This window comes from Aulonocara stuartgranti (genome assembly GCF_965226115.1).
Source record: "Aulonocara stuartgranti genome assembly, chromosome: 18".
Classification (NCBI taxonomy): Eukaryota; Metazoa; Chordata; class Actinopteri; order Cichliformes; family Cichlidae; genus Aulonocara; species Aulonocara stuartgranti.
This window is the reverse complement of record NC_138954.1, coordinates 11,873,792-11,899,225: the sequence shown is the minus strand read 5'-3', so window position 1 is coordinate 11,899,225 and position 25,434 is coordinate 11,873,792. Positions and strand designations below refer to the sequence as shown.

Below are 25,434 nucleotides of genomic sequence, written 5' to 3'. Positions count from 1 at the left end.
TCTACATTACACTTTTGTTTTTTTCCAAACGGTCAATCAATAACCAGTCGATAATTTTTTATCTATGGGTAATGTCATGCTGAAGTTACAAAGCCAATAAGCCTACCTTGATTACGATTTGCAACACCAAGAGATGAAGCATTTGCCCGATCTGTGTAAAAATGGGAAAGGTTATGTATTACACTGGCTGTCAAATAAGTCATGCTGTTATTTAGTTAAAGCACAGGGACAGCATGCATAGTTGCTGGTTTTTACAATAATGACCTTTATCAGGCCAAAGATATGTCCAATTTTCCAGAAGATTCCTGCCATACATTTGGAGTAGTAAATGGCTTAATGTAGAATAGTGTGCATGCAGCTTAAATGAATTTTCCACAGTACAAAGATAGCAATGTGTATGCATGGTAGCTGCTTTTGTTATCCAGTATGTGGAGACACCTTCAGGCATCAACATGCAGAGGGAAGCATGGCTGGAACCACACCTTCATTTAAAAAAAAAAAAAAGGTTTTCCTTTCTTTAGGGCAAATATCTGTCTGTGCGCTTAGAACAAATATTCTAGTTTGGAAAGGAAAAATCATTCTGATACACTGGCCAGACACTCGGGACTTCCACCATATTTTATAAACTCGCCAGTACCAAGATGTATCAATTGTTACCATTATTTTGCAAGTTTTCACATAATAGCTACCAAATATACATAATATTTCTAACCACCAATCCAATTTATGCATAGCTTAAAGTAATGAATATGGCAAATCTTAAGATCTGAATTTGTTTTAAACCTCAAAGATTATTCAGACTGGCTTATGGTATAATTAAAACCCAGAAATTTGATAGCTTAATTTAAAGAAGTGTAACTGATTTAGTGCCATATGGGAATTAATGCACATTGTTTTTTATTTAATATGGCAAAACAATCATTTCAAACTATGAAAACCGGCAGCATGAAATATGAAAAACTGCTGGAATGTGGAAAAGGTTTGAAATAAATTAGAGGAATGTTAAAAGGTTAAATTTTTATTAGTAGGATAAACTCTAAAGTTTTCAAACACTCTTACTTTTATGTCAGTGATCATTATTAGAACTACACTGGAGAAACTCAACCTCACGCCATGCATCGTTTCACCCCCTCAATAGACGTGGGTATTAGGATTCAATTCTACATGAGTGCCCTGGTAGGATGGATTTTTTTCCCCACTGTGGAAAACATGCTGATCAATGGTAATGGCAACGTACAGCACAATTTCTCACACAACATCATCAGTCAAACAAGAGTTAGCCATGACTGAGGGAGGAAAATATTAGTCAGCATGCCAATAAAAAAGCCTGATCAACTTACGCACTGGTCCGTGATTACTGGGAATACCTGCGGAAAGAGCAAGGAAATAATGTATCATTAACGCATCGACTCATTTCTTTTTACTCGTGAGAGAAAATATTGTTGATGGTGCTGTTTACTTTGAAAAAACAAAAAACAAAACACCAGCACTTATCACATTGATCTCCAGTGCATTCGCTGATTAGCAGCAGCTACTGTATTGCTCTAAAGAGAACCTGACCACTCCGCCTTCTTCTGATGATAATAACAGGCCTGCTGGCAACAAAATGTCAACCGAATCAAAACTCTATTGAAAAAGTCTTGTCATCAGCAGTTTCATTCATGTTTTCAATAAACAGAGTTTTTCTCTCTCATCTGCTTTTGGCTTATGTTCACCGTTTTTCAATATCATCTTTGAATGAATGAATCAACACATCAAACGTCATCTACAAATGCTAGTTGCTGTAATCGTCTTTCATTGTCAGGTTCGTGGAACTTCCTAATATGTAGCTCATTAAACACACTGGGGAAGAAGAACAACAAAAAATTACCTTCAACTGTCTTAAAACAAAACACACATTTGCAAACAATGACAACCTGACAATCCATGTGTGTTTCGATCTGGCTGTGGATTCACCATCTTTGTGTGATATTTATCACCAAGCAAATGTGACTCCAGGATTAGTGCAATTTTGGATGCCTTTCACAAGCTTTATCACTTTGCGTCACGTGATTATGTTTCACTGGGGGTTTTAATATTGTTTGCAGCCTATTCATCACTAAATTACCTGTTACAACAACTGTTGAAAAAAACGGAAAATCAGAGATTCTGAGCTCCAATTTGCAAAAAGCACATTTAGGTTGCAATTTCTCACTCATAGCTTTATGTGAGAAATGGAGGGCAAACAATATTGCCCTTTGAAGCCAAAGCACATTCTACAGTCTGATCAAACTCTCAGACCCAACCTGCCTTAACCTCTGAACCTGCTTTGGAACACAAGATGAGTTGACGCTCTTTGCAAAGTGAACTGTCAACATAATTCTTGAAGTGATTCCTCTTCTGCTCTGAAGGCAACTTACAGACAACACCCCTTTTCCCCCACCACCACCACCTACACACACACACACACACACACACACACACACACACACACACACACACACACACACACACACACACACACACACACACAGAGCTATTTACTTCAGAAAATCATGGATTTGAATCACTCTCAGTCTTTCTGCTGCTGACAGCTATGGCCCCTAGCAACTCAGTGCACCATTTTGGGCTAAAATTTATTAGATGAAGGGTCACGTATGTCCATATATCTGCATGTACAGTGGTTTTGAATATGTAATAGACCCTGCCCTGTTCCTAGCGGTGAGATAAATGACTTCCGAGATTAAAGAGGAAGACTTGATGACAGATGAAAGCTATTAAATCGTAATTACATTTCGCATGTTCCACATATTTGTGGTAATATAAGGGCTGTATGTTTAATATCCTCATGGGAAAAATGAGCTTCACATAATAGGTAAAGGCATATTATTGGACCCAAGCTTAGAAATAAGAATCATTCAAGACTAAAGTGTGTTCGTTCAACACCTGGGGGACCAATATTGTTATGTCACTACCATGTGCAACATTATTGCATTTTATGCCACTTCCAAACAACTGCTAATATTGCTTTTGATATGGGTAGACCTTGGTTTCATCAGTTCAGTGCAGATGCGGCCAAGTGTTGGATTTTTTAATAACACCCTGTCAATCTGGCAGTGAGCACCACATTGCCAGGAGATTCATAACACAGAGGAGGTGTAGGGGTAAATCCAGCAATATCTCCTTAGAGTTCACAAATGTTCCCACAAACAGACTCCCACACACAATCGAGTGTGGTGCGTGAGCGTGTATGTCATGCGTGTGCGTGCACACAGCTTAGCGTGCATACATGCAAACAGGAGACTGATAAAAAAAATTCTAATGAACGAATAATCATCTAATCCATCAATGAGAAATTTCCCTTAGAAGAGCAAGAAAACTAGTGTTACTGCACAAATTTACCAACACAGCGGATCGATAGCAATACCATATCTCTGTACAAATCTAATCATAACACGATGTCTGAGAATTCAAGTGAGACAATCAAACTGAACATCTAAAGAACTTGCTGTCAATCCCAGCAGACGGCTGCTATGAGAGTGTTTCTGACTGGAGGCTGAATCAGAGCGAATGGGGGACCAGAGGGCTAGATCTTCCACCATCTGGCCTTGCCTGGCCGTCTACCACCATATCCCTGCGTGGCTGTATTAGATTTATTGAAGCAATGAGCCCCCTGCCTCAGGCATGGGATTTGATAAATGTGACTCAACTCCAGTCCAAGATTATAATGGGGATAATGCAAAAGAGCACCTTCTGCCTCAGAGATACCAAATTCACACTTGTCATGGAGTTGAGGTAGCAATAATAAATTCAATGTTAAAGTGTTACTACTGTAGGAGGACTATTGACACTTATTTAATTGTGAATACTAAATGAATGAAATACAGAAAATAGGTTACCAGTGATGCAAGACTAAGACTAACAGGTTACATTGAATTTGAGTCAGTGATCCCATTGCGTTCGCATCCCAGGGCACAAAATACTTCTATTCCGTCAGATGCAGAGATATGGACAAGGTGTCCTTTGGTGTCAGTGCCTTGACTTGCTGGCTGCAGTAATATTAGACACAGAGAGATTAAAGTTCTCTGTTAAAGCTCGCTATAGTATGCCTTACGTTTGTCAGACAGGAGAAAGCTGTCTGTGACCTGCTCAGGAGCTTTCCCCTTCCCAACATTAACCCTTCACACTGAAAAATGGAGACTTACTCAGTATGTTTAAATGTGACACCGATGAATCCTTTACATACACATACATCCATATGTCACATGTTTGGACTGAGTCGCCCATCTGGTTATTGTCTGACAAAACATGAATGTGAACAGGGTTTTTTTTCCCCTATATTTTTCTATATTTTTTCTATACTGGCTTTGCTAACTACTTGGAAATACTTTAAAATTATTTATAAGTAGCAATTTAATACAATATCAAAATAAGAAAATTATAGGATCTAAAAAAAATCATTAGCGAGAACAAATACTAGTGCATCTAGTATTATCAAGAGCTTGATGCTGATTTCCTTTCCCAGCAGTACCAAACATCTACCCACACCACCAAAGCTACTACCAAATGGTTTGCTGACCTTCAGATTACTGTGCTTGACTAACCAGCCAACTTGCCAGACTTGAACCAGGTATTGTCAAGACAGATAAGAAACAAATGACCCAGAAATACAGATGAGCCAAAGACCGCTTTTAAAGTGCCAAAAGCTGATCTGCTCCAAACCACACCACACTTTACCAAGTAATTCTTGGTAATCTACCGAATGTTTAAATAGACATACATTTTGAAAGCTGTACATCATTTATTCTAATAAATTGAGACAATTGAGTTTTGATTGTTTTTTTGTGAAAACACAAAAAATCTTATATTATTTGACTTTACATGAAATGAATATTGAATAAATGAAAGCTCACCCTTTTTATTTATGAAATTTTTTTCATATTTTAATGTTTTTGTGTTTATAATTAATATGTTGTAATTTCTCTTGACAAATGATTTGAGTAAACTATGTTGAAAGGCTGTGCACTCTTGGAATACCCAGCTATTCACCAGTCAGCTTGTCACAATGTAAACATGGGTCTTTTAACGAGTTTCACCTCAAATGTCAAAAATACAAGTTATACTACTGATCATTGTCAAATATGATGTGACATGCAAGTCCTCAGTATGCAGTTTGTTAAATCTACAATGCATTAGAAAACATAGTCAAAAAACTAGGCTACAAACAGCATCTGGCAAAAATGCAGTGCAGTGGCAAAGAGCTGAAATCATAAAGAGGCAGAATAAGCTCTCAAAGAGAATGAAAAAAGATGTTTCATTGTGGCTCCCTTTATTGGTAACAAGCAGCAAGAGTGGAAACAATGTGCTGCCAGCCACTTGCAAATTAGCTGCATGGCCAGTGCTTGTCCACATAGCATTACAAGCGCTTCCGTACTTACATATATTTGCAGTTCCTTTGGGTATAGGGAGGTAGGACCCCACACTCCAGGCTCTTCCATGGTAGTGCTTCTTACAGCGGCTGCAGTCTGGCCCTGTGGTGTTGTGTTCACACTCACAGCCCAGCTTCCCCTTGTCAAACACACAGCTGTTGGCATGCAGGTTACACTTGCACCTGAGACACAAGAATAACAACAAAAGACAGAGACATGAATAGGCATCATTCTGCATCCATTGAATCAATACTTTCTGGAGGGAATATGCATACCCTGCCCTCGGTATGTTTTTTTGCAGCTTTCAAAGTTTTTGACAGTGGTAAATTAAAATCCTGGTGGGTTATCTGACTTGGATCGTTCCTCCACAAAGCTTCATTATGCTCTCCTTTAAAAAAAACAAGGCCTCATTTGTTACTGCCCCTGCGGAGAGAACGGCAATGCGAATAAGGTCACTTTTGCCACTCTTGCTCTAAATGAAAGGCACTCTGTAAGATTCGCTAATTGAGCACAAAGCAGGGATCTGATAGAGAGATGATACAATAAAGAGAAGCTGGGCAGCCAGAGAATACTCCTTTTTTCTTTCTCTTCAAAGTTATTTGGCAAGGGAGCTTCCAGGCAGGAAACCCTACCAGTTGGCAAAGCTGGTTTATTAGACCGAACTGTGGCAGAGCTGACAGATTCTCCTGACAGGAGAAGAGAAAAGGGCGGATGGCTTTCAGGCGCTCCAAATCCACCTCCCTTCTGACCACATGGAAGAAGCATGCGCCTATGCTTGCTGAAAAAGAACAAGCTGTTTGCAATTTGAGTCTCCTCTGAGTGTTTCTAAACAACCTGAATGAGCAGACAGTAAACTACGTACACTTAGAATATAACCTTTTTTCCATTTGTGTTAACTCCAAGGAAAGAGCTCTACCCGAGGCAGAACAAGCTGTTTTTTGATAGCTATACAGTTTCATATAGTAAGTGTTCCAAATATAATTCCCTTTATTTGATTTCAGTCCCATGAGGGTAAAAGGTTACAGCTAGTGACCTCAGATCTTGTAAGGAGGAGGGCACTGATACAGAAACAGCTGGGATGCAGGCCATTGAGTGAATCTGACACGGGAGACCTCCCCAGAGGTTTGGTCAGCTCATGGTTTCACATCATGCCTATGTTTGTTTTTACAATGTGCTTCCGAGGGAAGATTTCTCTCATTTGAGAGTCAGGATCTGGGTATCTGTTTCCTATAATCACCGCTGAACATGAGACAAAGAAATAGCAGCAGCAATCTGAAATACATCTGTTCTAATTGACTTTCTGGCCTTACTGTGACATCTCACTTTAATGATAGATAACTGCGGGAAACAAAGGAAACTAGACCCCGTCTGGTATTGCTGTTAAACAGAATTAGAGAGTCAGTGAATAAGCTTTAAAGGAGCGGTTCTCAAACTATTTCTGCCATGGCCTACTTCAATCAATACCAACAAAAGAAGCTCAAAAGTGTACTTTACATAAAATAATAGTAGAATTTAGATAAAAACAGGACATTAAATAACCATCAGCACAATAATATCAGAACTATTTTAAAACTAGGATTTAGACTTTCCTTTTTTACTTACAGTATGTACAATGACAATTGGATAAACTGACCCTGAATCCAACCCTAGTTATGCTACATTACTTGGGCTACTGGGGCTTTCCATGATGCGTGAGTGTTTCTCCTTCTCTCATACTTTTTCACTCATGCTGCGTTTATACACAACTTTAGTAGTTTTTATTCATCTCTGGTTCTCACATGTCTTTGTCCTGTCTCCCTCCCCTCTCCCCCAAACCATCGTGACTTGTGTGACATCGTGACATTGATGTCGTCACATCCTTGTGACTGCTTCTGCTGGAGGATTCTTCCTGTTAAAGGGGAGTTTTGCCTTTCCACTGCCTCCAAAGTGCTTGCTCAAAGGGGATCATCTTTGTATTATTGCAGGGGCTTTACCTTACAATATATAAAGTGCCTCGAGGTGACTGACTGTTGTGATTTGGCTGTGTATAGATAAAACCGAATTGAATAGAAAAAGTCTCTATCTATCTATCTATCTATCTATCTATCTATCTATCTATCTATCTATCTATCTATCTATCTATCTATCTATCTATCTATCTATCTATCTATCTATCTATCTATCTGTGTCTAAATGCACGCACACAAATCATCTTTCCTCATTAGCAACCATTATAAATTGCGATGAATATTGGACGACAATCACAGCAATGAAATACTAGTGCCTCTTACCACGCATTCCCTATAGTCCTTAACTTTTTAATCAATTAAAGTCCCCGCTTCATAAAATTAATGACTGGGTGTAGCTCTTCTGCCATGCAGACAGCATCAGCTCCCTGAAGTCAAGAGCGATGAGATTTGACCTTCCACTTAATTAAAAACCAGCAAAATCTGGATCATCAGGCCCAACCGGTGCAGCTAGCAGGCTGATAGAGTAGAGGATGTGGACTCGGGGGAGCTTGGGGATGTGACGCTTTTGCCACTGGCAATGTCATATTGAAATCAGAGAATTTTATTTTTTAATAAATGGTTTTGGCCACAAGAGGAAAGCGGTCCCCTGTAATTCCAACCTATTGAGCTCAAAACACTATAAAAACACATTTTATAATTGCTGGTTCAGTACTGATATAGGCGTGTTTTGTCTGCAGTGAGGGGATTATTAAACAATTACAACATGAGCATCTCAATAAATACAAATGACACAAACAGGTAACTAGCACTAAAATATTAAAATCTTCCCATCAGTCAATTATGCAACAAAGTAACAATGAACTCTATTTCAAATGCCAAAACAGCTGACTGCTGCTGTGCAAAGAAAGAAAATTTTTTAAAATGTGGTAATTTAAAAGGAGCAACACTGCAGATTTAACAGGGTGGAATAGATGTTTCATCCTACTACTGCTGTCAACAAAACAAAACAAAATAAAGCAAAGGGAGTCTTTAATCTTGACATTAAAAAAGAAGACATTATAATACTGCTAATTTTTGCTACATGTGGAAAATAAAGAGACATACGGATCTTGATTCCAACTAAATTTGCTGCCTGCTCATGCAATTAGCAAATTATTAAGCAAGATGGATTTTTGGTTTATTTTCTGTTGATACTCTCGAGTAGACAGCAGAAGTGCCTTTTCTTCTCCTCTGGCTGCTGCCTAACCTTGGCTTCTCCTAGCTGCTTGGCACTGTGTTGACAGGCTCACTATGTCTAACACAGCTTTTCTTCCCTGTGACAGCTTCTAGCATCACTGATTCAAGACAAGAGAGAAGTACAGAACTTAAGTTAAATAGAGAGCCTGAACTGGCAGGTTAGAGAAACTTTCTTTTTGTTTTTATTATAGTTTTTCTTTCTTTTTTCATTTCCCTTTATTACATTTTTGTTGCTAACCGTCAAATTGGATTTTCCAAACGGAAAAAACCCCCCATTAATTTATCTACTAGAGTGTAGTTTTACTTCAGACAAATACCTGTAATTACTGCTGTTTTCTACAGTTATATAAACGTATTATTGTGAAGCAGCACTGACTAATAAACCACTGTAATAAACTATTTTGATAAAAATTATATTTTTATTACAATTTCATTTAAGAAAACATTTCAAACATTTTAATAACAAGAAATCTTAGTTGAGAAAAGAGGCATCACACTAGGTACCTACTAATTTGTGCTTATTAACATGAATAATAAAAATGTAATTCCACCCCCAAAATTGACTTCTTGGACAGTCTGTTAGGAACGTTACCTTAAAGCAGGGGCGGAGCGTGGAGGTGGCTTACTGGGCTTAAGCCCGGGTTGTTTTGTCAGAAGCCCGGGGTATTTTGGAGTGCAATTTTTTCATAGTTAGATGCCTGGCTGACAACTGTATAAAACAAAAAGTACACACAATATTCGAAGCACATAGTGCACACTGTGGGAATTTACGACTGTGCGTGAATCCCCCCCTGATATTGGTATGATCCGAGCTCAGGCACTAAGCGACTGAGCGAGGGGGCGGGGCAGCTGCTGCCCGTCAGTGCGCTGTTGGAGAGACGGAGCCAGCCATACTAAGGAGAGCTTAAGTTTGACCAGGTACCAAAGCAAATCATTCGTACCGTACAAATAATGTAAATATGACGGTGCATCACGAAAGATTGATATCAAACTGATCACTTGACCCATATTACGTTACTTGCTCTTCAAGTGAATCAAGAAATGGCGAAATGAAAAGCCGAACAAATGCTATTTTTTTTAGAGAGTCTTAGCTTACGTGTGTTTATTTCATATTTTCAGTTCTTACCCTCCCCGACTAAATCGGTTTCAGTTATGTACTGAAATATAAGAATGGACATTAGAGGGTTCTTTCAAAGAAAAACTCAGGTAAATGTTATTTTATATATTATGCTTTGTATGTTGTTCAGTATATTTCTATGCAAAACAAGAGGGATTTCAGTACACAGCAGGATATTCACATTTGTAACCAGATATTTACACTTTAGGGAGAAAACATAAAACATTTTTACTGCACAACATCAATTTAGAGTAAACTTTTGTTTTAGATAAATATTGAAATATCTTTTGAATTAGTTAAATGTCACAATAAAGAGAGACAGAGCTTTATGTTTTTTATCACTTTCATCAAATTTAGGAGTACATGTACACTAAGTTTATTGTTAATAAGAAAACTCCAGACGATTCCATTCTGAGCTGAAGAAGCTTCTGATAGGTTAGTAGAGTCCATGTGAGTAAACAGGTGGCACAGCTGTGGATGCATATAAGGCAAAACACAGAGCCTGTTTCTGTGACATGGGAAAATCAAGAGATGTCAACCAAAACACCAGGAAAAGAACTATGGAGCTCCATAAGTGTGGCTCAATTTTGAATACAATTTGGTGCCATTTGCAATTAAGAAATACAGACGATTTCTCTCTTTACTCTTAAAGTTAACAAATATGTTTTTTATATTTATCAATCTAAAAAAATAAACATTTAGTCTGATTTGATGTTACAATTAAAAAGTGTTTGTGTTTTTATCTGAAGAGTTTGTAAATATCTGTATATTTGATGATTGTCAGCACAAAGAGGGAGAGAGGAACAGAGAGGGAGGGAGAGAGAGGGAGATGGAGAATGAGGACAGAACAGAGATGAACAAGAGCAGGTGAGACACACATGTTAGTCAAATGGTTGTTTACCAAAAGTATCACCGTATCATAGGTACTCATGTATCTCATACCTAGTGTTTCTTTTTAGGTTTGTTATTTTTCAAATTCTATATTTATTAAGTTATGCAGGCTTGTTTGCACAACAAGGCTAAATAATTATATAAACCTTTCTCAATCTAAATATTGTACTTTGGTAAAATTAAAAAATAAATGTAGTGCAGGTCTATGATGATTTTTAGTGCTACTATCATCTAGTTCTGATTCTGGTTCTGTCTTGGTTAAGTCCCAAGTAGTCCTGATTTTGAACTCTTGTAGTCCTGTTTTAATTCTGGATCAGTTCTTGGTCTGGTTGAATCGGGGTTTAGTCCTCGTGTCTTGATACAGCCCTGATTTTGTTCTGCCTTGCTGCTTAATTAAAAAACTAGTTTAAGGTGTTCTGCACATGTGATATATATTTTTCCCTATATGAAGTCATTCTTTTTTGAACAAAACTCAAAACAGAGCCAATTAATCTTTCAGTCATTTCTACCCCCCCCCAAGGGAAAAAAAAATCCCACATGCATACTATCCTTTTGGGCTAAGCCCCGGGTGTTTCAAATGTCTGGCTCCGCCTCTGCCTTAAAGAATCATATTAGATAATTCCCTTTAAAATGCAATACAATCATGGTCAAGTGATTGAATTCCTTGAGTTAGTTCCTTAAATTATTGTCACTTTCGATCTAAGACTAGATATCCACTTAAAGAGGTCAAGGTGACCACAGTTGGCTTGTGGAGCCAGCCTCAAGTGGGCACTCGAGGAACATAATGTTTTGCTTCTGCACTGGTCTGAATCTGAAAAAATATATACTTCTTTTTTCCTTTTGACAAGCTATATAAGCTAAAGGACCGGTATGAATGATATAATTGATGGGTGACAAATTCAATTTAGCTGTCATGGTTTCAAGGTCTCATTGGTTACTGCGGGCTCTCTAAGTGCATCTTGATCTAGCTCTTTTTATATTCACTTTATAAAAAAAATCTTTCAGGTTTGTGTGAAAGGCAAAGTTGATGTGTTATTGAACAAATAAAAGTAAGAAGTGACAAAGTGCAATGGAAACAGACTTAAAAAAATCATTTTGTGAGATTACATTTTCTGCATTAGTTTAACGGCACTTTCAAGATACAGTTAAGATGAAAGAGAAACCTGTCTGCAATTTATCTTTTCTGAAGCACTTTATTAGGACAGAATCAATATTATTAGTAACATATATACTTTTCCTACAAATTTTCCATGTTGAAAAGGTCTGCTGGTGCACTGAGTCTGGCCTTTACCTTTTATAATTCCCAGAATAGCGCTGCTAACTTTAGCCTGAACATAGGTCCAGTCAATCAAGTGTGCTGGTGTGCAGGAACATGTGTGCAGACCACTGACATTAAAGAAGATGTTGGTTATATATAAACTTGTTCCAGTAATATTTTACTGTTAGCAGATTAATAAATCACCAAATCCATGTCTACCAAAAAGCTACATAAAGCTTAAATGCTACAAACTCTCTGTTTCTAACTTATTTCACATCTTACTTTTTTATCTTAGGTCCATCCATCCATCGATCCGTCTTAGTTATTTATCTAATGAGTCTATCACGGCTGTCACAGGGCAAGAGACAGGATATACCCTCCACAGATCCCATTCCATCACAGTGCTAACACAGAGGGACAGACCATTTACAGTCCCATTCACACCTATAGCCAATTTTGAATCACTAATTAACTTAATAGCAGGACTGTAGGAGGAAGCTGGAAGCCCTTTTTTTTCTTTTACCACTTCAATTAATTTGTTGCTGCTATAAATATTATTTCATGTTAATGTGTTAATGTGCGATGTGCCTTGTTGTAGCTGGTTCAACTTGGATTCTTGAAATGATATAATTTACTGTGGTTGCATGCAAACTAACACTTCTACATAGTTAGGATATAAACTGCTAGAGCGTTGTCCACTGCTATGAAAACAGGCAAAATAAGAACACCTCCATATAACTTACACTTAAAAAATACAACAGATTAATACTATTAAATTATTATTATTATTATTCATTATTATTCCTAATTTGTCAAAGAGCATCACTGCAAGAAAATTGTCTAAAAAAGCTGAAAATGTTTATGTTGGTACTACTGTCAGATTTTTTTTTTCTAAAATGGACACACAGTATCTTAGAATGGATAGCCTTTCTCCCTTTTTCATTCGAGATTTAACCCATGGCCGACACTTTGACTGATAAGACTGAGCAAACCAGTCTCCCTCAGCTCCATATCTCACCTGTTTCCTCACACAAGTCACCCATGGTCAGAGTCCGTAATGTGCCTCCATGCTGTATAAATACATACTGAGGTTTCCTGACACTTTTTCTCTACAAGACACTGTACTGAGCCTCACATATCCTGACCAGTGATAGCTTTGACAGATATGGAGAGATCAAGGCTGTTGAGGGAAACTTTGGCCTTGGTGAGAGTTTTAGAATGTCAATGTGTTGCTGGGAAAGACAGAAAAAAGGCCACCACCTAACAGAGAGATGGTGGCTGTTTGAATGAACACTGTAGTGCAAGTACGCTACAGGGCTCCAAAATAAGAAAATCAGAAGTCCTTGTTTTATTTTAAAAAGAATTATTTCCCCTGAAACAATATCTAACCTCTTTATCCCCAAAGGGGTTTCTGAGCTTCGTGCTCGAAAATGAAATGCCCAAAATTATTTGATTATTTCTCTGCAATTACAAACTCTGTGCTTACAATCTTGGTATCAAAATAAAGCTAACACTTGTGAAATTTCATCAGAGGTGTAAAGATTGCAGCAGATATTACTGTGTAAAAGTTACTGAGACTGGAACACAGAAAAAGGAAGTAGATTTTAACCTCGCCTAATTTCTTTTATTTATTTTTCAGCATATAACCATTTTAAAAATATGCTTCAGTTCACATTTCATTCCAGAAATTCAGTAACCAACATATAAACATCATCTGTGCAAAGATTTATTTTGATTTGTTTCTACAGTGAAATAGTGAAAAATTTACAACACTATCAATACATGAATAAATGTCAATTTTTGGTACACATTGGACACTAGGCCAGTTGAATTTTTTAGGTATTAAAGAGCAGAAATTAATTAATTTTATTAACAAGCCTAAAAATGCTTTTTTTACAAATATATTTTTCTAGGAATTAACCACACATTTACATGGCCTTTTCTGCCGTGCGCATGGAGCATTTAATTGGCCACTGGCCCTTTAAAATTTGAGGGGCTGTAACTTTGGTTTCTTTTGGTCAATTTTCATGATTGACACCTCTTTTTATTCGTTTGAGCCAATAGGAGTACAATAACGATGTCACGGTCATGTTACTTCAACCAATCAGAAGTTGCAAGGCCAAATCCCGTGGGCCCAAATTTACTGCATGTGGCGTCTGTCCAGTCACGTGTCTGTAGGTGGGTCTAAAATGGAGGTTGTTGACGGAAACGGCTCTGATGCAGCTAGTTAGGCATGGTAACTGCTGATAATCACGTGGCTACCGGCTACGACAAAAATAACAGAAATCAAGACGGTAAGCCAATTTCTGTCTTAGCATTTGCGCAGTGTGTGTTTTTGTGGTCTTCTTTTGCGACGCATTCAGTGAATTTTGGTCAGAGCGTGGTGAAACTTGGTGTTTGGGGTCAGTAATAGCTCTGGAAGATAACCAGCCTGTCTTTAGCCAGTTACATGAAGTTTGGAGAATTTCTTGTTTGGTGTTGTTTGTTTTGCGGATTTGTGTAACTGCTCGTTTAATCGTGGCTTGTTTTCGTTGTGTTTGGTGGTTGTAGAAACGATTTATAAGCGATTTTAGCTGAGATTCAGAGGTTTCTGTGGATACCACACATGTTGGGACTTATATTTCTCAACCCGTGTTATAACCGATTAAACGTGATCTCCTCCTTTTTCCCCCGGTACTAGGGGCGTGGGGCTTAAGTGGCTAAGACAATATTTACATTTCTGGAATAACCTTAAAACCAGTTATTGGGGAAATATATATCAGTGAGTGTCAAGGTTTAATGATATTACAAGTGGCCATGAAGTCATAATGGGTATGAATACTATGGTAATCTTTTTGAAGTTTTGTTTTTCCTGGGTGTAATAATTGCATTCAAACAGCAATTGGGTGCACAAGTTTGAATTGATTTATTATTTGATTTATTATGTATGGATTTATTATTGAAAAAATGTGTGTGTGTGTGTGTGTGTCTGTGTGTGTGTGTGTGTGTACTTGGTTAATAAATTGCAACTTGACCAGGTGCGTGTAGCCATTAACAGGTGTGTGGCATAATTCCGATATTTGACCATCATTCTTGGCAAAGTAGAGTTCATTTAAATTGGTTGGTTTCCTGGCACAGACCAGGTTTTCCAAAACACAGGTTTGAGTTTGGGGCCTTTCCAGAAACTTAAAGTTAGCCTGCTTAATCCATTCCAGAACCAGGTTTAATTTGTGTTTGGGATCAACGTCATGTTAAAATACAAAATTTTGGCCCTAGTTACCAGCTAGCTGTTGATTTGAGGAGAAATTGAAGAATTTGGAGGTAGTCCTCTTCATTGTTCTGCAATGTATAAATATCACAGACAGCAAAAAAGTCCCAGACATGACGCTGCCACCACCATGCTTGACAGTTGGTACAGTGTTCTTAAGCTTGAAGGCCTCACCTTTACCTTTCATAAATTGGCATAACATCAAAATGCAATGAAAAGAAAACACAAGTCTTTCTACAGCATGAACAGAACAAATCCAGCTAACACAGTGAGCTTGCCAGGGTTTCTTTACATTGAATTCCTTCACATTTCAGATGGCATTGAAGTTTTTCACAAAAAGGCTGGTGAGTCGCTGAGTCACCTCATTACAGCAGCCTGTGTCACCGTGAAATTGAAGAGTCCGATTAGGCTTGTTTTTGTCGCTCTACGCTGTGGCCAATTTTGTCATTCTTCGCGGTGTTATGCAAACGTTGTCAAGCAAATTGTTTGTGTTCCCCATTGAAATATAGAGTAGCACCGCCAAGGCTCCACAAAACGCTGGAGAAATATTAGGAGTGGATCACAAGTTAATTCCCCCTGCTCCAATTTTCTGCTGAAGCGAAATGAAATTTGAATTTGCATGGCTTGGGCCACTGCCCCTGAAAGCCTGTGATTTGTTTACATGACAGGGCCTATTATTGAGGTTGTGCTTTGATGTAGGAATACAGTATGGTAATGTCTATCCCCCTAATCCCACCTCACTCCTCATGGTGGAGAGCTGTATCATTCGTGATGTGATCTAAGCAGCTGAGACAAGGAGGAAGTAGTGAAGGAACCAGAAAGGGAAAGCTATATTAATATGAAAATCAGAGTTTGGCTGCATGCTCTACAGTATATCTGACAGCATAGGCCCTTGCATGGGCACGCAGTCACCTAGTGCATTATGATGAGTGAAAGCATTAATACAATATTTTCAGGAAAATAGTTTTAGCACTTTAATAGGAAGAGGAGAGAAAACAATTTGCCACTGCATTTGTTAAGAGTGGAAACACCCACATAAACCTTTATATGCCCATATAGCATTAGCACTCAAGAAGCCAAAGCAACCTTGTCTGTTTCACTTCTGGTATAGCCTTATCGTACAATATCATACAATAAATGTAGCAAGAGAAAATTTGTGATGATTTTACTGGAAAAATGACTGATGCCTCTCCGGAGACTGCTTATGTTGATTTACTTTCTCTATCTACCATATATTATTTACAAAGAAAACCTAGGCCTTAATGAGCACTAATTAAACACTGGAGACTAGGAGATGACTGGCAGAAAACATCGCAGCATGTGACAGACATCTGGTGGAAGATAAGTGAGCAGGCGTTGGCAGAGCTGGGAAGAACCTTACATTGGAAGCAGAGTAATGCTGGGGTCGTGTGAACCTGCACTTGAACCTGACTTTCAAACTCTGTCAATCAAGCTGGCTACAGCTGTCATGGTTCACAGGGCATGGGCTTAGAGGATTGGGAGTGTGTGTATGTGTGTGTACTGTATGTAAAAGACTGGATAAGAGCCAGTAAGTCGGTGTGCTTGTTTTGTGTGCAAGCATGTTTGCAGTTTGTGCTGGCTTCTGTGGCTATGTGAAGAGCAAGCTCGCATTTACAGTGTCAGCAATAGAGATTCTGTAACAAAAAAACTAACAAGAAAAAACTGCAAAACACAAAGCTGTGTTTAAGTCACAGTGAGACACAGTGCTTTGAACAATATATCTCCTTCCAGCTATTCACTTTGTCGTGTGTCAGTGAAACTTTGTAAAATGTAAAATTTGAATTTTTTAAAAAGCATAAATATCAAAAATCCTTTTATTAATCACCCTTTATTAATAACCTAAAAAGTAACAACTCTATCAGTATTTCTTTCAGATACACTGTGCTGTAACTGTACACAACAACTAATAAGGACTTTTTATGTTTTCTATAGCTTGATAATGATAAATGGTCACTCAAGCTCGTTAACCCGCTATACTTAGATTTTTACGTACTGTATATACCTGTAGGTTGGGTATCATTTAAATGCAATTAGTGCACAGTTAAATCTTGGGCCATGGCAGCAAGGTCTGACACACTCTGAGGGCAACCTCCTACAAGGGAGGGAAAGAGAAATTATGCAAAGAAGGTGATTTTGGTTTCTGGAAAATTTCCATGTAAAAATTCTTCAGGACGAAAAAGTATAAAATTGAACAAGCCATGGTAAGAACCCAGCGACTAAGCTGATTCACAGAGCATGGGTTTTCTGTGCAGTAGTTTTAAAATAAGTCACTTCTCAGTCCTGTTAAGGGTGACATCCTAGAACACAACTAGCAGCTCTACAATATTATCAGCACAAAATACCACACTGCAGAGCAAAACTGCTAAGCATTTCCCAAATCAGATACACTGTGATGTTATGAACTTGCAAAACATTCTCCAATCAAGGTCAAACTACTGCCATTTGTCAGCAGCACAGGCTTCAATTGTAGAATATGGGAGATGGATTAAACTAAGACTTAAGGAGAAAATCTATAGTGCTACAAACACTGATATAAACTGAGAAACTTGAAAGAAAGATCTGCAGAGACAGTAAAAAGGCTATCTTTTGCATAGAATGATATTCAAATGTCAGTTCTAGTTTAAATGAGGGAGGGAAATGTGTAGGCACATTATACAGGAGATAACGTGGCATAATGTCATTACTCTGCTTTTCCCCAATTCCTGTGTGCAGCTCTTTGAGACACAAACTGATAGATATCCTCTGGGTTTAGATCTTCTTTATGCAGTTCAATGGGGTGTGGTAACCATCATGTGATGGCACTGGGGAAGAGCTACAAATTTAGTCTTCTTTTAAGTGCAAGATACAGTTGAAATGTGGGATACAGTACTTTTATGCACTTAGGATTCCCACAAGGGGAGGGAGATGTAAAGTTTTTCTGTGGCTTGAGGGGAACATTTGGGAGTGTAAAATAACAGTAAAATGTTTCATACCTTATCTAAACCTATTATTCTTTTTATTAAAATTGCCTTTGAATAACTCCCATGTCTACCTCAGAGGAACTCAGGATACTTCAGGAACTTCAGGATAAAATAATTTTTGGTCTTTGAAAATATGGTTTGGTTTAAAATTTGTCAGCATAAAAAGTCAGTGGGGGATAAAGGATCTCTTTTTAATTTCTGAAAGCCTGCAGTTATGTCAACACAACTCTTATGTGTTACAAAGCTTGTGTTTTACACTGATCTGCACTAGATCTGTTGATAGAAAAACTAGCATATCATGTCTATTCTAAGTTTAAAACTGGCTTATTACACAAAAGTTACGCAAGTACAGCCCATAATCCTAGCCAAGGCATGCCATCTGCAATCTTGTATTCACCCACAACAACTGTAATCTATTCATGCTTTTGCAGTATCTGCCAGTTGGTTGCATATCTAACTAAACCAACCGATGCAGCCACAGCATTACTCTACTACAGATGGCAAAGTAAAATATTCATTTTTATCAAGATGTCATAATGGTCAGTTGTTACAAATTAAACCTATTCAAAATGGAAATACATCCCAGTGAGACCTACCAGTCAAACCACAGCATTGAAAATAAAATGAAAATACAGGTGCATTCTGAAAGCAATCACATTCAACCATTAACAAAACATATGACCAAGCAACTGCAATGTCTTGGAAAATGATTGTGGCATTTCAGCAATATCTCTTGGTTGATCTATATTCAGCCAGTCTATGGTCATTCTAAAGATTCACGACTGACATCAGTCAAAGAAAAAGCACAACGTCTTCTTTTAATGCTTTTTTCTTTGTTGTGTCATGAAATTTCTCTGTCAGTAAGAAGGCTGTTTAATGGACCTCAGACCTTTTACTTTGATTAAATGAACATTTCAGACAAATACTCACACAAGAGAAGAAAATCTGCATCTTTGCTAACACTAAACACAGCTACACTAACTACACTAAACACAAGTATAATGATTGTACAATTCCCAACCAACAGTCAACTTAGAAAGTGCTATAGTCTTTCATGGCTAAGATATCAAGTTTTAATACTAGATATGTGAGAGTGCTGCTTTTCCTCACCCCTTCCACCTAGTCTCATGTCTGCCACACCCACATCACCTTGCTCCCAGTTTTCCCATTAGCCTGTCTATTTCCATTCATCACTCTGGCATAGTGTACAATATATTCAAGATTCTCTGTCTCTCCAAATGTACTCTTCCCAGGTTGTCTTTGGATGTTCAATCAAGCATTCCAGCCTTGTTTTGTCCTGTTTACTTTATTGCCTTCTGAGATTTCTTGCCTTACTTACAGTCTTTATTCTGTTCTCACCCTCCTGTTTTGTTTGCTTGATCCTTTTTTCCCCAATTAACCCATAATCAACTTTTCCTGACTTGCTTTGGTGTGCATTTGGGATGTCCTCACTGCCTTCCCAACATTGGACTGTGACAGGAACTTTAAAAAGACTAACAAAAATTGACACAAACAAATAAATGAATAGCAGGCGGAAGACAAATCAATATTTTATTTACAAAATTGCACTTGCAAGATAACAGGGGGTGTTTAAATCCTTTCATACACAGGACAGTGTTCATCTAAACGCATCTAAAGGCGCTTTATCTACTAAGGTGATTTTGTTCATACAACAGAGCAAAAACCACAGATTTTCTCTATGTTCTGTCTCACCTAAAAAGAACCTCATGTTTAGCAATCTGTGATCCTGAAGTGATCTTACACAGTATCCATCATGAGGCAACCGTAGCCATGTTGTTGACAGTTGCTAATTTTAATGTTACTTTGAGACCGTTCTGTGTAAAATGGGAAATGAAGGAGAACGAAACAGTGATGCTCAAAGAAAGAAATAAAGGAGAAAAGGTGAAAAAATCTAGAGCGTGACATGGAGAATACGAGAAATAGCACATTAGCACTTATAGATTAGATGCCTCTCGTTCCCAGGCCCCACTGCAGCCCTGCAGATGTGCAGCGGTGACCACGCAACCTGCCGGTAGCGGTCATGTCTTAATTAACAAGCAGACATCTGATCAATAAGTGAGGAAAGATGGAGAGGGAGACGAGAAAGGTGGGCCCGCTTGCATGGTTCAAGGTTTTTGTTTTCTGTTGATGTGGAATAACATTAGAAATCAATAGCACAGCTAGCAGTGCCGCACTCTCTGACTCTCTATTCAGAAAAGGTGAAAAGGAGAACTCCATTTCAATTCTTTTCCCTTTTACCCATCTCCTTTCTGTCACAATAAATCATTACAGGGGATGATTTGTGACAGCATTGGTACATTTTGAATCAAAGCACTGTTGAGGCATTTTATAAACAACTCGTAGATTATTAAAGGAGAAATCTACTCCTTTTCTTGGCTGCCCTAAGAGGTAAACTCAAGGTTCCTCACTTTTGTAATGTGAATCTGCTAAGATATGCCATCTGCATGCCTTTTATAAATGAACCAAATAGGAAAAGCTGCCGTTTTCTTTTTTAAAGCACATTGTCAGTTTATTTGTGATAGCTACTACAGCTGTATGGATGAACGCACATTCAGTGAAAAATCATAAGATTTTAGTGATAGAGATGTGATGTATAGCAGTTTAGGCAAAACATGATATTTGAATGTCTATAAACTTCTTGTTAGTAATCATGATTGACTACAAATGATCTCTTTGACAGCATAAAAAGGATTTGCTTAACAGCAATAATTGAACTGACCGATACTGAAAATAGTGGGAAAGTAACTTATTGATATCTTAGAAGGATAATTATTAATTGCATTCTAGTTGTGTGCTGAGTCGTTGAGACACCTGTCTAGTGCACTGGGAGGACAAGTTGGGAAGACATTTCTAAACCGATGCTGATTCCACAACCATCAGCTCTAACAACTAATGCAAGTTAATTGGATGTGTAACAAACTGTGACTGTTAGATTAGAAGAAACTGATTAGGATGTTTAGGAACAACCCAGGAACCACCAAGGTTCAAGACTGCCATGAACTGAAAACTGCTGGATCACTGTACACAGTAAAATGAGTTTTACATTGCCATGGACGGAGAGGCTGCTGATCAAAAAAAGGAGTCCATCTCCTAAATCGACAGCATCGAGCTTGCCTGAAATTCGAAGCTGTCCACATAGAGAAACCAAACGCTTTTCATTGCTCTGAAATCCTTCCTCTTGGGCATGAAGCTGTCAGATTTAAAGACATTCAGGATGTAACTTGAGACTAAATATTCTGGTGTGTGTGTGTGTGTGTGTGTGTGTGTGTGTGTGTGTGTGTGTGTGTGTGTGTGTGTGTGTGTGTGTAGAGAGAGACTGTGTGTATACGTCAGTTAAAGTTTATCAGTGTTTGTGGAGTATTCTGGGAATTCTTGGACAGGATGGCCATTCTGTGATAAGGCTTTCACATTTGGTTGTAGCCAGAAGGCTGCTGAGGCTGGTGGGAACTCTAATCAGTCTCTCCCCACCTGCCTCCATCACCCTCTTTCATGTGAGTTACTGATCCACCTCTGGACAAAAATCGTATGTTTATTTTCTTTTCTTTCTCAGTGCAAACTTTTGGTCAAAAATTGAATTTGATGCCCAGGGGCAAGGTGGAAAATTGGGAAAAATAGCTTATTTTCCTCACATTCAACCTTTTGCTACTCTTTCTAATGAATGGCAGAATAAGATATCTGTGGGAGATGCTATTCTGTGCTGTGGAGCAATCTCTGCAATTTAAAACTCATCAATTCATGTTTACACAAAAAAGAATGAATATTGAAAGACTATGTTTACTGCAAAATATGTACATTCATTGGCCACTTTGTTAGGTACGCCTGTTAGTCATCTAGGATGTAGACACATCAAGATGACCTGCTGAAGTTCACACCTGGTATCAGAATAGAAAAAACTGTGATAGGAGTGACTTTCAATGTGGCATGGGTATTGTTCCAAATGGGCTGGTGCAAATATTTCAGAAAGTGATGGTCTACTTGGTTTTTCCCACACAACCATATCAAGGGTTAACAGAGAATGGTCCATTATCCAGTGAGAGACAGTTCTCTGGATGAAAATACTTTTTTGATGCCTGAGGTCAGAGGAAAATAACCAAAATGTTCAAGTTCACAAGAAACAGTAACTCAAATATACACACATTACAACCAAAGTATGAGGAAGAGCATCTCTGAACTCATAACACAGTCTTGAAGCAGTTGGGTTACAGCAGTAGAAGACCACAGCGAAGGCCACTCCTGCCAAATAAGAACAGTAATCTGATACTACAATTTGCACAAAGAATGGAAAAATGTTGCCTGAAGAGCTTCATATTTATTTTCAGTTGGTACGGTCAGAAGTTGGAGTAAAAAACACAAATGCATGGATCGATCTTGCCTTGTGTCCACAATTCAGGACCAAAGTCTCTGAGGAATACTTCCAGCAGCTTGTTTAATGAAAGTCATGAAAGGTTAATAATAATAATGGATTGGATTTATATAGCGCTTTTCAAGGCACCCAAAGCACTTTACAATGCCACTATTCATTCACTCTCACATTCACACACTGGTGGAGGCAAGCTACGGTTGTAGCCACAGCTGCCCTGGGGCAGACTGACAGAAGCGAGGCTGCCATATCGCGCCATCGGCCCCTCTGGCCAACACCAGTAGGCAAGTAGGGCAAAGTGTCTTGCCCAAGGACACAACGACCAGGACAGAGAGCCCCGGGATCGAACCGGTGACCTTCCGGTTACAGATACGCTTCCCAACCCCCTGAGCCACGGTCGCCCGTTAAAGATGTTTTGATGCTAAAAAGGTGTCTCACTGGTACTAGTATCATGTACTCCATAAAGATCATGGTGAATGTATTGTATATCTGTCTTATGCCTGCCTCATATTTTTATTTTTCCTTAGTTTTGCATTTGTATTGGCTCAGTGTCACTACAGGTAGCATAAGGTGACACCTGACCTTACAGAGGTTGCACAGGTATTCCAAATTCATGATGGCACATGATCATGATGCTGTTGGCAGAAGTTTTGCTGCGTCTCCCAGCACAGTCTCAAGAGCATGGAGGAGATTCCAGGAGACAGGCAACTATTCTTGGAGAGCTCCGAGTGCAAGAGCATCATAATATGGCCTCCAGCAGGCCACTGGTGTGAATGTATCTGACCAAACAATCAGAAACAGACTTCATGAGGGTGCCTTGAGGCGGTTGGTGGGCTAGTGGGCCTTGTGCTCACCAACTCAACCGGCATGTCCATGAAGGGATGTAAAGACCTCTACAGACTCGGCAACAGCGCCCGAACTGCAATTAGGTACTGAGATGAAATCCTTCGACCTACTGTCAGACTCAGTGTTGGTGCAGTGGGTCCTGGGTTCCTTCTGGCTCATAACCATGACCGGGAGTGGTAATTGTAGTCAGAGTATGCAGGCAGTTCCTGGAGAATGAAGGATTTGATACCACTGACACAGGCAGGTTGCACCTCAGACTGTCCAGAAGTTCAATTGATGCCCTGATCCAGATCTGGGAGGAGATCCTGACAGGATGCATTGATCGTCTCATTAGGAGCATTTCCCAACATTGTCAGGCTTACATATAAGCATGTGGAGGCCTTACAAACTACTGAGTAACATTTTGAGCAATTAAAATGAAATTTCCGAAAAAGAACAAGCCTGCAGAACCATTTTTTTACTGTGAGGTTTTGGTGTTTGTTAATTCAATCATCTGTAGTTTGATAGTTTTCAATTCCATCAAACGATGTAGCATCCTTTCTTTTCTAACACATTACACAGCCCATATTAGTATACATATCCAGCATGTTTTTCTTCCAAGTGAGATCAGATGTGTATTCAAAATGTTCCTTTAATCTTTTGAGCAGTGTAATAATAAGAATATTAGAGACCTGTGAAACTGTTACTTCTGAAACAAAAAGTGTTGCTCGCTCAAATAGGAAACCTCATTGACACAACATAAATCTACTCGTTATTAAAGAAGGCAAGGCTAAATTTGGAACAACAGCCTGGTAATTGTAAATGTATTCACGTTTCACTGATGTGTCCCTGATGATTACCATTTAATCAGCTGCAAATGCTCTTAATTACAAGATTAGTCTCCTACCAATTAGCCAATGTGCTAATGGTTCTAATCTGCCATTGAAGTTGACTGAATTCTAATTAGGGACTAACTGTTTTAATTCACCTAGGGCCCATCTGATGGGTCATTACCAACCTAGTTACCCTCCTATAAACTCACTGCAGAAAGCAGCACAGGTCCCATTTGGAGAGCAGCTGTGGAGGCTTTATGATCATCATGTGGGTGATTTCCATGCATCATGAAATGACAGTGTTTCCATTTCCTTTCCTCACAGAGGCATTCTGATGACTCACTGAAAAAAAAACGCTATTATTCTCTGTAATATCACACTTTATGTAAATTAAACGCGCACCACAAGTTCCCTTGATTTTACTAAACAAAGCATGGTTGTTTAAATATAGGAAAAAGAGGGATTGACTCTTGTTGAAGAGTATTGAAATTAAAATATGTCAAATATGGTTATAGGCTTGAAAAAGAGCTCAGCACCAAATGCCTTTTTTAGGTGCCAGTGGACAGAATGGCAAAATTAATTAAACAGATCTTTTGGACAATTACCCAAAAATAATGGATGTTCATAATCAGAAAACAATTCTACTGATAAAAATATCAGTAGCTCTCATTGCCATCAGAAAACAGCTGATAAAAGGCTATTAGCTGATAGCCTTTTATGGATCTCACCACATTTATGGTTACATTGTTTTCTACAATTGCTCCACATCTGCAAGGTGCTTTGTAACCCAACTCTTCCCCAGCTCCTCCCTCTCATGACATCATCTAAGTTACAGCAAATATTGTTGAGTTTATGCTCTTCTCATCTTGGGATATTTTGTAGGTATACAACCTAACAGATAGCAAGTTGTGCACTAAATATAGCCATCACACCAAACACCAATTCAGGCATTTATTTTTCTGACAGTAATGGTCTTGACTGGCTATTGACTGCACGGCCAGAAGATTTTCAAAGCAAACACTTAACTGAAGTAAGTAAGGTAACTCTTGATCTACAGCTTGACTCAATGATTATTTCTTAATCCTCCAGCCATTCGTCTGTCAAGTTATTTTTCTGATAAATAATTAAGAAATTTAGTATCAGCTCAGTCTGCTCCTTCTCCCAAAATTCTGGTCAAATTAAATAAAAAGGCTGCATTGAACTTAGCCTTTGCAAACTAAACACTTGTGAAAGTTTAAAAGGTTACTATAAGAGTGGTACTCAGCGTCCTATCTTTCTGAATTACACTGTAAAAAAAAATCCTAATAT

General features: G+C 38.5%; 1 protein-coding gene and 1 long non-coding RNA gene across 4 annotated transcripts in view; one reads left to right on the top strand and one right to left on the bottom strand.

The window, feature by feature from the left end:
- The window catches only part of LOC309693124 (netrin-G1-like), a 67,850-nt gene that overhangs the window by 7,281 nt on the left and 35,135 nt on the right, over positions 1-25,434 (bottom strand). For 2 of the 3 annotated variants that reach the window (XM_082512112.1, XM_082512111.1), the window contains exons 4-6: positions 5,418-5,590; positions 1,341-1,367; positions 107-151 (exon numbers count right to left, since the gene is read on the bottom strand). In XM_082512112.1, the coding sequence (XP_082368238.1) occupies positions 107-151; positions 1,341-1,367; positions 5,418-5,590 (245 nt within the window). The remainder of the gene's footprint in view (positions 1-106; positions 152-1,340; positions 1,368-5,417; positions 5,591-25,434) is intronic. The other variant, XM_082512113.1, reaches the window with a different exon arrangement.
- On the top strand, positions 9,216-10,880 carry LOC309693333. The gene is made up of 3 exons (XR_014272627.1): positions 9,216-9,511; positions 9,713-9,799; positions 10,495-10,880. It is a non-coding gene; the product is annotated as an uncharacterized lncRNA (long non-coding RNA).